At 47.2% G+C, this 14,267-nt stretch overlaps 1 protein-coding gene across 1 annotated transcript in view; it reads left to right on the forward strand.

Moving 5' to 3' along the window:
* Positions 1 to 14,267, forward strand: part of OVA5 (Lysyl-tRNA synthetase, class II) — a 110,151-nt gene that overhangs the window by 84,715 nt on the left and 11,169 nt on the right. The window contains exons 8-9 of the mRNA XM_087382955.1: positions 8,834 to 8,926; positions 9,042 to 9,146. Coding sequence (XP_087239081.1) covers positions 8,834 to 8,926; positions 9,042 to 9,146 — 198 coding nt within the window. The remainder of the gene's footprint in view (positions 1 to 8,833; positions 8,927 to 9,041; positions 9,147 to 14,267) is intronic.

The following is a 14,267-nucleotide window of genomic DNA, read 5'->3' on the forward strand; positions in this document are numbered from 1 at the left end:
TCATGGAGAAGTATTGTTTCTCTTTCTTTTGGTGTTCAATGAGCAATGTCTTTAAATGAAATTTAGAAGTTAAAGCGATATTCCTAGGGTCTAGGAAACCCATTGTGCATATAGTCGCTGTTGCTTCATGAGATTTCCCTTAGACATATATCTTGGGGAAGATGGTTTCACGGTTTAGGTTTATTGGGATTATGGGACATTTGGATGCAGCCTAATACATGCACGTTAGCAATATTTCCAATCAATTGGGGCTACATGTATGGATCTTCCGGCCCCCTGCACAGCCTCCTAAAATACCTGGTGGGGGAAATGTAGGGCCTTCAACCCACTCTACAAGTCGCCTTATGTACCACCCAATTCTGTGAATTATTTGGTGAGCCTGCACTGAACTAACAGGAGCGGGGAGCATCCTTCTTGAACAGTCCCTTTGCGGCACACCATAAAGGTGGCAGGTCACTTTATGCATCACTGAGCCCACTTGGCTTTAATACAACATTAAATCTGAAGATTTGAAGTCTGTATCACTTGCCAATGTGCCAAAAGGTACCCTATGTAGGTAGGCAGGCCCGCATCTTACCAGCTTCCCATATATCTCTACAATCTTTAAAACGCCAGTGGAAGAGATGCAGACTCTTCAACCTACCAGCACGATATCTTAGTGGCATAATTTGCCACTCAGGCATGATATTTGGTGAGCCACCTGTCTCACGCACACACTACACAGGAGGCTGGAGCAGCATCATACATGTGGGCCAGTGACCTCAGCATTCAACATTGGCCACTTCAGGCTGGGCTAAGGCATGCAGTAATTGCAACATTTGTTTGAATGCTGAGAAGCGAGGCATGATCCATTGGCATATGTCTAGCCCTTTATTTTTCCTTTGTTACTATGCAAGTATTATCCAAAAATAGTTGTTTTTTGATTCCAAATAGGCCAAGAGATTGGCATTGCAATGACATATTGACAGTTATTTTGGAACAAGAATGGTCATTTGCCAAGCTTATTTGTTTTTGGGCTTTTCATATCCATTCTTTGAATTCTAGACATTCTTTATGTGAGGCTTGTACAATATGTCCTCAGTTAATTTAATACTTTTTTATTGAAAATAAAGAGTGATATATTCCATTCAAAACAAATCATACAACAGGTGGGAGAGAAAGTACTCTATCCCTAGCCTCAACAATGTGGCAAAAAAGCCATGGAGGTGGTCTAAAATGCCACGACATCCCAAAAGGGGTCAAGTGAAAAAATAAAGAGCAGTCCCATGTCCTTATGAAGGATATAAGTCTCCCACGAGCTGCCAAAGAGGTGCCTGTACATCGTTCCCACTGACTCCTAAGAGTGAAGATAATCTCTGCCCAAATGGAAGCGAGAGTATCAACCTCCGTGCATAAATGGTCCCCAAGGACAAAAGAACATCGCGAACACCATATCTGCCATAGGGTAATGCTGGAAATCACCTCCCAGGCTAACCCTGCAGCTGAAGTAGGCATGGAATCCTGTGCTGGTACCGGTACCAAAAGTAAATCCTGCGGCTCCATGGGACCGCGTCTCTGGCGACGCTGCATGAAGAAACCGAGGTCTCCTGGCTCTGACTCAAAGAGAGTAAAGGCTCCAGATCCTCTCCCCCAAAGAGCAGCGCCCCACGTCATCATAAAGGACTCAGATGTGACATATGAGAACAACCTGAAGATACCTATCCATACCACTCTAGAGCTGGTGCAACTCCATAAACAGTGCTTGCTAGATTCCTCTGCAAGCTGACAACGCCTACACAAGGAAGGTCTACCCATCTGCTGGAGCTAAGTATCCACAGGTATGCCCCTATGTATAGTGAGCCAAAGAAAGTAGGAGACTTTCCTGGCTCTATTGATGCCCCAAAAGTGAGTCCAGTAGCTCAGCAAGAGCTCTGCAGTAAGTCCCTGTGCGTGCCAATGCTGGGAGGCAGATGGAATGTGATGAGAGTCTCTCTGCTGGAGCCTGTAACCTGCCCTTGTCGAGTACTGGAAGAAAGAAAGAGGACGAACGCCTGCCACCAGAGCTGGCCATGCCCACTCACCTGGGTCCGAGTCAAGCTTCGCAAGAGGTCGACCCTGGAAAATCCAAAGTCTCCATCTAATATCCTCTGCAATGGTCAACCTGGAAGGATCTGTGGCCCATTCCTTACTCAGGCAACCAATGACCCTGACTCTTTGCTAACAAAGCTCCCGACGATCCAGGGGCTAAGTGGGATACAATCTGTGAGAGGAGTCCGTCTCAAAATAAACAAATGGTGCCGGTCCTAAGCGAACTCTAATACATAGTCCAGTCTCACTAAAACAACCTGACCAAGTAGAAATGGGATCAATATAGGCTGGATCTGTAAGTACATCCCTCCACTCTTGAGGAATAGCTCTCATGATCAGTAATCTGGTGGCAACAATCTGTCCAAGTGGCCCATGTCTATCTCTGATCACCTCCTCTGACATCTCCACACCTTCCTTGAACCAATCTCCAACTGTCACAACCCCCTGAGCATGCCATCTGGCCAAGGGAGTCCTAAGTTCTGTACCAAGGGAAGATCCCTGGTACCAAACTAGGGGGTTATGGTAAAGTGGATGTCGGGCAATTTCCTCTGTGGAGGAGGGAACTGCTCTGATGAGGAGCTGTCGAAAATGATCCCAAATCTGAACAAGCCTTTTCACAAGTGGTGAGGAAGGCTGAGAATGCTGGTCCGTCAAGAAGATCCAATTGACTCTACCTGCCCACTGACCTGCTGCTCTGGGGGTGCACTGGTGAATCCCATGTAGCAGGAACTGTTTCCACGGCTGATCTCCTGGAGTCAAACCTCTAACAAGAAGTTTGACTAAAAGGGCTCTGCTCTGCGTCTCCGGATCAAGAACCCCAAGTCCTCCCTGCGAGAAAGGTAAAGTGATAGTATCCCATGAAACTCTGGCCCGTGTCCTCAGAACCATCACCACCACTCCACAGAAAGTTCCGAAGCAATCTCCTCATCTGACGAATCGAGTCAGCATGAAAGCACCAACATGACACAACATACCACATAGTCGTTAGTAGAACCTGGTTGAGTACCAGCGCTCTTCCGGCCAAAGAGAGTCTAGCCGTACTCCAGTAGGCTAGCTTTCTTCGGATACTCTCAAGAACTGGGGCAAACTGTTGCGTCGGGGACACGTCAATGCCAACTTGAAAGCCTAGATATCTCGTGGAGGTGCCTCTGGGTATCCATACAAAGCCTCTGTCTCCTCCCCATGCTGGGTTATCCTGCTGAGCTCCAGTCCATATGCCTTTTGATTTGTTCCAATTGACAAGTCCCCCTGAGGCTAGGCAGAACTTGTCAATTGCATCCCCCTCAGTAGCAAGACTATATGCATCTCCTCTGACTGTCAGTGCCGTATCATCAGCAAACTCAGTGTCCAGAATCTCCTACTCCCGCCGAATAGGCAGATGCAGGCCCAAAGTGCCATGACTGGTAGCCTGCATAAAGTATCCCATAGCCTCCGCTATGAAAAGGAAAAGGTAAGGTGCAAGCGGGCATCCCTGTCATACCGATCTGGATAGCTGAAAAGCCGGTCCTCTGCCTCCACAAACCACCATCCTGCTAGAAGAGTGAGAGTAAAGTGAGGAGACCCATAAAATCCATCTATCACTGAAGCCTAGCCTCCTCATAGTGCCCTCCAAGAAACCCTAGTCCACCCTATCATAAGCCTTCTCAAAATCGATAAGGAGAACTGCAATCTCCTGCTGACTCTCCTTCGCCCAGTGAGTGGCCTCCCAAAAAGTGAAGATATTATTCAAGATACTCCTATCTTGGACAAATCCTGTTTGAGTAGCTCTGATGATATCTGGCAGCATAGGCTTTAAATGAAGGGCCAAGGTCTTCGCTAGGATCTTGTAGGCTGTCCCTAAAAGTGTGATGGGTCTCCAATTACGTAGGACTGTCTTGTCTCCCTCTTTCGGGATAAGACAAATCATACCTGTGCATAATGCCTCACCCAAAGACCCTGTATCGAGAGCCTCTCAAAAGGCAGAAAGTAGATGAGGCCCAATTGTATCCTAGAGAGCTCTAAAAAGGAGGGGCGACGGACCGTCCTCCCCCGGGCATCTGTCTCTGGGCAGCTCATGTAACGCATATGTGATCTCCAGGAGTGATAGCGGGCTATCCAAAACATGACTCATCCTGTCTGAAACCATCTGGGGGACATGACTCCAAATCTCCTCTCTGGCTCTAATCATCTCCTCGGTGACTGGATCAGCGGTGTACATAGTGGAATAGAAATCAGAGGTGATCTCAACAAGTCGATGAGGATTCGTCTGAAGAGACCCGGCCTCATCCACAAGTCTACGAAGATTGTCCGAAGAGTATCTCTGACCCACTGCCCTGAAGAACTCTCTAGAGCATCTATCCCCCTTTTGGATTCAGAAGGTCTGCTGGGAGTAAAACTTGAACTGGGCCCTCCTTCCCTGAATCTCCTCTAGTCTCTCCTGAGCCTCTGAAAGCTGCCCTCTGATGAAAAGAGAATGAGGAAAGCTCTGAATCAATCTTTGAAGTCTGGATACCTCCGCTCTTGCATTCCGATCTCTGGTTCTGAGCTTTTCCTTCTCCTCTTTTGCCCTCAATTGGCAGGCCATGCTGACTCTAGCCAAAGCCTCCTCTACCCACATCAACCAGCCCTGATCCTTAAGAGTGTCCTCTGTCAACCAAGCCTCTCTCAATCGTTCCACGAACTCTGCGTCCTGAAAAACAAATTCTGGAACTCTCACAAAGCCTGTGCTCTCCAATCGAGAGGTAGGGAGAATCTGTAATAGGACTCGAGCATGGTCAGTTAAAACATAACCCGGGTGGATCCCAATATGTCCTCCTCTGGCCTGGCCCCAATGGCCAATATAAAACTTGTCAAGCCTAGCCAAAGAGAGAGAGCCATGGAAAACCCTGGACCAAGAGAACTGAAGACTATCAGCCAAGTGACGAAAGTCGTCCAATCGAGCTGCATCATGAAGTCCGGCATGCAAAACAAAACTATCCCACTCCACTCTCTCCCTATCAGAAAGTCCACCCTCTGTCTGGCCCGACTTGTCTTCAGAGAATTCAACCATGTTGAAATCTCCTCCAACAATCGAGGTGTCTGCCTGAGGAAGGGACTCTCTGAGCTGTCTCCAAAATGCACGTTTGCGGGCTGGATCCGTGGGAGCGTACACATTGAGAACACCAACTGCTGTGCTCTCAATCTAAAGAATAACATAGCATGCCCTGCTCTCCACTAGTGTACCCTCTTGGGTGATATCTGGGGCCCACCTAGCTGAAACTGATATACAGACTCCTCCCCTCGTACCATCCGCTGGGCTCCAATATGTCCGGCTCTGTCCTCTGAGTAAGGATCTGCATCTGTCAATCCTGTCCTGGGAGAGCTTATGCTCTTGGATAAGCACAATGTCTGGAGGGGTCTTTGAGGAAATAAATCGAAGGGAGTCCCTAAGCAGCTGCAATCTAGGAACTCCCGATCTACGGCCATTTGCATCTGAAATAAATCTGCGGCCGTTCAGTCCTCTCACGTTCCAAGAAATGATGGACAGCCTAGACATCGGATGGAAGTGAGGGGATGCCAGTGGCAGCGGCACAAATGACTCTCTCTAACGGTGCAATTCAAAGTCGGTCTCTAATTAGGCTCCAGATCTGCCCCAACTCATGTAAAATGGCTCCATCCAAGGGAATAATACTCTGGCACTCCTGGGAAAATCAAAGTCTCCGTGAACCTCAAAGAACAGAAACAGAAAGGCCCTGCCTCCGAAGCTAGGTCGAAGAGTCCTAGGGCAAGAATGAATCTGTGAGCCGACAATACGGTGAACTGATGAAAATTGAGTCATGCTCAAAAGCTGTCTATCAATCTCGCTGTCAAGAAGCTCAGCTGACCAGCTTTCGCTCCCCCGAGAATGGAAGCTGCCTGCGGAGAAACGAAGAATGTGCCCTCTTTGGATAGAGTAACAGATCCCAAGTACTCCTCTACCTCCTCTAAGCGTCAACAAAATACCAGGAGAAATTCCAATCTAGTGAGGAAGTCTGTGGAAACCCCTCGAGCCAAAAAGGACCAAAACTCAACGGGCAGATCTCTGTCAACCATCCTGGGGTCAGGTCTAGGAGTCATAAGAGCTGAAAGAGGCTGAGCCGTCCTAACTCCACACTTGGAATAGGTCAGAGGGAGAGGAAGAATCTGTGACGAGGTGCCTGTACGCAAGGGTGACTGAAAATCTCGCTCAATCTCATCTGCTAGGATCTCCCAACCCTCACGTCTGTCTAGGTACTGAGCGAAATCTGTGACCGCACTCGCAAAAGATCTGGATAAACCAAGAGCGAAAAGCTGCGAGGATGAGGCTGTACTGGGAGGGGTGTCTGAGAGGACGCTCCGCATAGCAACAAAAGAGGTATTGTGCGACAGGGAAGAGAAAGAGGTCTCGAGGGAACCTCATATAGGTGCATGAGATCCTGGGACGGTCTCTGACTCTGACCTGTGTCGTGAAATACCTCTCTCTCACTGGACTGCTGTGAAGAGGCATCCATCACCGTGTCTGCAGCCTGAGCAGTCTCGTGCTGGATAACTGTCTCAGAAACCAATAAATGAACCTCCGGGGTGGAAGTGTCAAGAGTCATCAAATCCTGAGTTACTGTCTTCTGCACAGTGTGAGGCCCTGCCTGCGGATGGTCCTCTGCATCTCCCCTTTCCGGGGTCTCCTGAGCTACCATCTCCTGCACAGTGTCAAGACCTGCCTATAGATGGTCCTCTGTATCTCCCCTATCCGGGGTCTCCTGCACATGTGCCTCAACTCTCTGCCAACTGTGAGCTCGTACCTGGGGCTGCTCGAACTGCTGACTCTCCCTCTGTCTCCGTCTCCTCCGAGCTCTCCGTGAAAGCTGTTCTGCTGGAGGCACCTCCAAGTCCTCTGAGTTCACTGGAGGCTCCCCCAAAAAAGTCTCCTCTTGCTCTGCTGAATGAGTCAAAGCAGGCTCAGAGACCCGTAGTGGCTGCTCATACTGCTGACTCTCCCTCTGTCTCCGTCTACACCGAGCCCTCCGTGAGATCTGTTCTGCTGGAGGTACCTCCAAGTCCTCTGAGTTCACTGGAGGCTCCCCCAGAGGAATCTCCTCTCGCTCTGTTGAATGAGTCGAAGTAGGCTCAGAGACCCCTGGAGGCTGAGCTATAGGTTTTGGGTCACTTGGAGGATGTGATGTATCCTGAGTCTCAGAGCGATGCCGACGACTAGGGAAATCCCTAATAAAGTGACCTCTCTTCCGACAGAAAAGACACTGATTAGGAAGACCCTCATACAAAACCCTCTGCTGCATTTGGACCCCATCTCCAGTGGAGTACGAAATCAAAGTAGGCAAAGGTCGAGGAGGGGGGAAATCTGAAATGAGTCTAACCCTCGTAAGACCTGTACCAGTAAGTGACTGAGCATAGGAAGGTCTAGCACCTAAAAGGATGACTGTACCTGCCACACTAGCCATATGCTCCATAGCTCTGCGACAAGAGCTAACCTCATCAGGAAGTCCAGCGAAAAGGATCCAAAAGGAGACCTGTCACGGTCCAGGGGAAGTAGAACTGAAGTGTTTCCGCCAAGGCCACAAATGGATGACTCTGCTCTGAAACTGAATCGGTGAGCTCATAAGTACTCTTTGAGCCTGCTGTGCAGGCTGAAGGCCAAAAGAAAAGTACCCTCTGCCAAGCAATCGGAAAACCGTAACTGAGACACCCAAAGAGGCCATGCTGGTGTACACCCAATCACGTAACTGCTGGCCTCTACCGGGTAGAAAGCCAATGATGTGAGTCGAACGAAAACCCTCCTCTGCTACCTCAATCATCTGCACAATGTCGGGAGGAAAAGAAACTGTGACTTCAATCTCCTTAGGTTCCGCGACGGGAGTGGCATTAGTGTCCTCCATTGTCTCAGCTTACGCTGTCCTGAGGGGAGGAACTAACTCTGCTGAAAATACCCACCAAGAACTCACAGCCAACCACCAGTAAATCCCAAAAAAGAAAGCTGTGTAAAGAAAGCTCCGATCTTCAGCCTGCGTGGGATGCAAACAGGTTGCTCAGTGCTGAAGTGGACAGCTCTGCCAATGCTAGGAAACAGCTCAGGATAACAGCTCCCCAGAACACGAGGCGAACCGTCCCGGAGAGGGCCCTGAAACTGTCTAACCTGAAGCAAGGGAGGGGGGCAACCTGAAGGGGGGGGGGCAGGCGACCTGGGCTGGGCACTGCCAAGAGACCTGGCCTGCGCGACCGGTTTGCAGGTGACCTAGGTGCCAAGAGGCCTGCGTGGCCGGGGCAGCAGATCGCAGGGCCAAAGGGCTGCGCGGTGACCTGTGAGCTGGGCGCTGCCAAGGGCCTGCGCAGCGACCGGCGAACTGGGTGCAGGGCCAAGGGGCCTGTGCGGCCAAGGACCTGTGAGCTGGGTGCAGGGCCAAGGGGCCTGCGCGGCCAAGGAGCAAGGTGGCGAGGTGCTGCAAGGGGGCCTGCGCGACCACAGTATCTAGGGAGAGGGGCTGGGTGAAGGCGATGGGCAGTGGCGGGCAGCAACAGCAGACGGGGAGCTCCTCGCTTTCTCCGTCTCCGCTCACGTTAATTTAATACTTTTAGTTAGTCAGTACAGCCATAGAGCATGCCTTGTACACTCTCTTTGGGATACAATAGCAGTAATACAGTTTTGAATTTGACTTTTCCCAATTCCATTTCTCATCTTGATGGCTTTCATGATGTATTTAGATTCTGGTCTTATAGGTCATTTTGGCCTTCGGCACATGTTAATAAAGCTTTCTTTCTTTCTTTCTTTCTGTGGCAGGTTGGAGGCTTTGAGAAAGTATATGAATTAGGCCGCATCTTTCGAAACGAAGGCATCTCTACACGGCACAACCCGGAATTTACAAGTATAGAGGTAATGTTTTATCCACTCTCCTACTTCAACGGTATCTTTTTTGCGAAGGAACTTTTTTTAATTGGTTGAGTTCCAAGAGAATTCAACATTATGCTAAGCTCACTGCTTTGTACAGCTTTACCAAGCTTATGCAGATTACAATCATATGATGGATTTAGCAGAAGAGCTGATTACTTCATGTGCTCTGGACTGCAAGGGTAGCCAACAGATCAACTATCAGGCAAGATGCTGTTATCTTCAGTTTAAGTCTAGAAAAAGTAACTATGCCCTTATGGATTGGTTATTCCATGAGGCTCCATGCGTCCACTATATATGCAATGTGCTGATGATGAGAATGTTTTGAGTGTCCATCATAGTTGAAGTCTCAAGGTAACACGCTGGTGTATCAGCAGTTAATGGTGTTACATGTATGTATTTACCAATTGGTCACGATCTTGTACACACATAAGTAAGAAACTTTATCCTCATCAAATGAATAGAGCTGAAGACCAGTATATATTTGATAGTTGTGATAACATTTAATTTTGACAAGTCACTATGTGCAGGACTACAGACCACCAAAGTTTGTGCAGGCCTATATAGTTCCATAACTGGGTTCAGGTGTGCCTCAAATGAGGGGTGACCATATCCAAGAGGTCACCATTTATGTGAGGAGTTTTCCTACTATAGCTCACCATGACAAAGACTACACAGCTCCTACTCCGATGGAGCCCTGTCTAACTGAGTTTTTGTCATGTTTCCACCATGCTATTCCTTCCTGATTGCAATATGGTATAAGAGTGCCCAAGATGTGCTCGTGATTGGTCCCTAGCTCTGATCCTTTTTTTGAGGCAGGCCTTACTACTTTCTTTCGCTGTTACTGCTGCCATAACTTTGCTTCAGATCTGATTATTGTCGCCATGAAGCTCCTGCTGCTGGCCTTCTCCTTGTCGCGACCACCATCGCTGAGTTCAAGTTGCTACATTTGTTTCTGGCTACTGTCGCCTCTTTCTCAGACCTGTGCTACCACCCATCGCCATGTTTCTGGAGAACCGCCATTAATTCCTGCATCAATATTTACTGGCTGGCATCGTCTAGTTCCTACCCAATATTTTCCCACCATTTTTACCTACTGGCCAGGCCTGGATGAGGCTGCTTCTGAAGATCTGCTCTGCACCGGCAGTTCGGATAAGTTCCCTCTGCCTTCTTCTTTCCTGGACCGTCACCATTTTTACCGATTTCGCCGCCCTCGTGAAATAGTTGCCATCTTCCAGCATTTGCCTGCTCGATTTACTGCTGCAGTGGAATTTTTTTGCCTAGATCTGGATGACACAGTTCTGCCACGACTTCTAAAAGTACAATGATGCGATGTTTTGGTTTGATGCTCGACCCTTGCAACCAGCTATGATCAGCATCTATCTTTGATTGAAGTATTTCTGTTTCATTGCTGTTTGTAATCAATTCATTCTATCATAGAAGAACACAGGAACGGTATGCTTGTGGAAAAATTATCAGGAGCTAATTTTCCCACCTGGCAAACCAAGATTCATCTTCTCTTGATGCGAGAAGGAATCTGGTATATTGTCAATGGGAAGTAAGACAAACCAGAAGCTAATGCCCAAAAAATCTTTTTTGGGAGAAGCAGAATGTACAAAGCCATGGCAATGATTGGCCTTGGACTTGCTGATACTTTGATCCATCACGTGGATTTTGTAAAGACAGCAAATGAAGTTTGGGGGAAGCTTGAGAATCTGTCTGGTAAGAAAATTAATAACTCAAATTTTCTCAGGCAAAAGTTATTTAATCTGAAGATGAAAGAGAGTGATACTCTCGGTGAGTACTTGAGCACATTAGGCTCTCTTCTTCAAAACTGGCTGCCCTCAAGGCAAGCTTAATGAGGATGATCAAATTGAAGCGGAAAACCATTCAAATGTAACTTCTGCAACAAACTTGGTCATACTGAAGATAGATGTTTCAGAAATATGGCCAAAGAACCAGCAAAGGAGCACGCGAATCTTGTAGCACAAGAAGATGATGAGGCCAGTGATGGGCCTTCTCCCACAAATGGAGAAAACCCTGTTTGTTGCATGCTGTAAGCTATCTCTTTAGGATGAGATAGATATTGATTGAGCTTTCTAGTGTGTGTGAGAATATAAAAGACACCTGAAGACATGCCTTGCAAAAAGGCTTCTTCCGTTTGGCAATCTTTTTGGATACCTCCATGCCCTGCTCCCATGTGGCCTATAGAGTGTTGATGATATATGCCATATGTTGACGAGGGTTGCTGCAGGCTGAATCTTCTGCCCCCCATCACTGTATTGGAGTGTACTACCCTGATATTCCAGGACATGATGCTGGCCACTGCCTCCTAGACACCTTTCGACACAGGTCCTTGATGAGAGTGAGGGACTGAGTCCGAGATATCCCAGGCAGCCAAGAAAAAGCCCACTCTCAAAGCACCAACCAAACACCGCCATAAGAAAAGCCATTGTCTCAGTGGGAGCTTGCTGTTCCAAATACGGCCAAGACAAACCTTCCATCAAGCAAGTGGTTTGTCAAGATGCCAGATAGAAAGAACCCGATCATGAATCCATGGCTGCGGTAGAAGAAGATGATAAGCTTTCTTGGCAGTGAGATCCACAAAGGAGAAAGAATAATAACTTGGAATGCCACGATCAAATCTCCAATCCAGAAGAGAAAGATTTGAATACATACAGGGAATCGGTTGGAAAGGGAGCATCATGGTAGTGAGAATACGCCAGATAGAGATATGATGCATACACAGAGAAAAACGTGCCCTGGCCTGTGGAAAAGAAAGAGTAAGACCCCTATCATCCACCACATCTGCCATTGTGGAAATGCCCAGATGATGTAAAAAGTAGGCCTTCTTGGGCTGAAGATGTGCCAATGGTGGATCAAAGACCTTGCTCCAATGAATACTCTGCAGATGGAGGGTATTTCCAAGATCAGGGGGACGGCATGACCAATGCAAGTGCTCCAGTAGAAACTGCCAATCTCGAAGCAGGCGAGTAGCAAATGGACAGCCAAGAATAGTACCATGTAGATGCCCAAAGATATCATCTAATAGAGCGGGAATCCACTGTCCAAAAGCATCAGTCTGAAGAGAAGCAAACATACAAGAGAGCATAAGTGTCCATGGCTGATGTTGCTCTAAGAAAGTAAGCAAAAGTGTTTCCTTGCGAGCTATCACATGAATATGAATATTCAAAATATTTAAACCTCCATGCATCTTGGGCGAACATAGATAGTTATACTTTAATAGGCGAACTACCTTACGATCCGTTTTAGTGCGCCAAAGGCATTCCGATGCCCTGGATATGAATTTTTCAATGTCTGTGAAAGACCAAGGAATCAACGCCAAGTGAAATTGCACATAGGCCATCATAATAGATTGCACTATTCGAAGGCAAACATGTAATGGCCATGTGGAGAGCTTCCAATAATCTATTTTATGAAAGAGCTTCTGCAAAATCCATAGTCTTTCCTGTGGCAAAGAAATATCCCAACCAATGGGATAACCCAAATGACGAACAATCTTATTAAGAGGGAAAATCAATCGAGGCCATGAATGCATTGTTAATCACTTATATGGAGAGGAAGGAGTTTGGATTTAGCAAAGTTCACTTTCAATCCGCTTGCAAGGCCAAAGGAGTGAAGAGTTTGCATAATATGTCAAACATACGAGGCATAATTTCTGAGAAAAATGAAGGAATCATTTGGCATAGGCATGATTGACAATAGGAACAGCTCCAAGAATATTAATGCCATGCAAACACTGGCGATAAACCAAAGCATCCATATGCATTAGGAGCATATGGGTAGCAATGGCCAAAAGCAGAGCCCTGAGTGGACAGCCCTGATGAACAGATTGTCCTAATGACTACGAAGAGGAAAGAGCATCAGACAAAAGGCAAGATGCCGTGCCACCATTATAAAACCAATAAACCAATCTCTATATGACATCTGCGATAAAATTCCATCTGATTGTATCAAATGCCTTTTCAATATTTATTTGCATGATCAAAACATCTTGATGCGTGTATTTGGCATATTCTATACCAACATAAGTATTTGCAATATTATCAAGATTTGCCTGCGAGGCACAAATCCATATTCCGCAAGATGCAAGCCTCCATATACAATGTGGGAGATATGTAACACCAACATTTTAGATATGATCTTGTAAGTCATAAAGCCAGTCTCTCTCACTCACTCTCTCTCTCTCTCTCTCACACACACACACTTTTTTTAAAGTGAAATCTTATATTTCCGTGTGGGAAACCTCAAAAGGGGTAAAAACCCACCAATAAGTACAAGGAAAAATTTTACAAGTAAAGCCTCAGAGCAAAAGTCATGAGGCAGCCAAGTAAAAAGCTACATATTAAGCTAGAGGAGGATCAAACACAGCATCCTCTAGCTTCAAATTGTTGCTATGTAAAAACTGATGCAGTGATGAAACCACACCATCACTGTGACAAAGGCAGAGCACAATTGGCGAAGAAGATCCAGCTGGAGAGAAGAAGAAGGACCATCAGAAACATCCAGCTTTGCCGATTCGACTGAAGGCAAGGCAAACACACCACCATGCTTCCGCTGAAGAAAAACACGAGTAGTCGGAGTGGAGGCAGAAAGAGGAGGGACCGAGACAGAAAAAACAAAGAAAATAGGTATTGAAGCAGCAGGAAGGGAGGAGGAAGATGACACCGAGGGCTGCAACATCGGAACGGAAGGCAAAAGAGGCGCAGGGACAGATGACGGCCGTACAGCTTGTACGGACGGCCGTACAACAAGGTTTGTAGAAGGGAAAAGGCAGAGAGTAAAGCTGTTGCATGCCATAGGTTGTAGGACTTAGTCTCGAGGGCTGTACGGAGGGTGCAGGAGAGGCAGCAACCTGTATGGACTGCGTGAGGGGGCCAGATGAAGGGCGCAACTAAACAAAACAAGGCTGGGACTGTACAAATGGGCGCGAGAAGGGAGCAGGAAGCTGTACGGACGGTACGGATGGGGTTGGGAGGTGAACAGAGGATGACGGAATAGAAACATAGGGGGACGGAGGGTCGACCAAGGCTACGGGGGCTCCAGAGCTCTCCATCGCTTTCTCTCTACCTCTCTCTCTCTCTACACACACACACACACACACACACACACACACTTTTTTTTAGTGAAAACTTTTATTTGATTATATTACAAGAGTAGGAACCTTAAAACGAGGGAGCCAAAAGTACATCGAAAATCTCAGTTTATGCTAAATATACATCATGATCTATGCAGTGCGTTTGCAAGCAATCAGAGAAGGATTGCTACAGAGAACGCTTAATAAATCCAAACAAGGAAAATATGG

Source organism: Dipteris shenzhenensis, chromosome 12, assembly GCF_047967505.1.
Source record: "Dipteris shenzhenensis isolate YYH24624 ecotype China chromosome 12, Dip_SZ_1.0, whole genome shotgun sequence".
Taxonomy (NCBI): Eukaryota; Viridiplantae; Streptophyta; class Polypodiopsida; order Gleicheniales; family Dipteridaceae; genus Dipteris; species Dipteris shenzhenensis.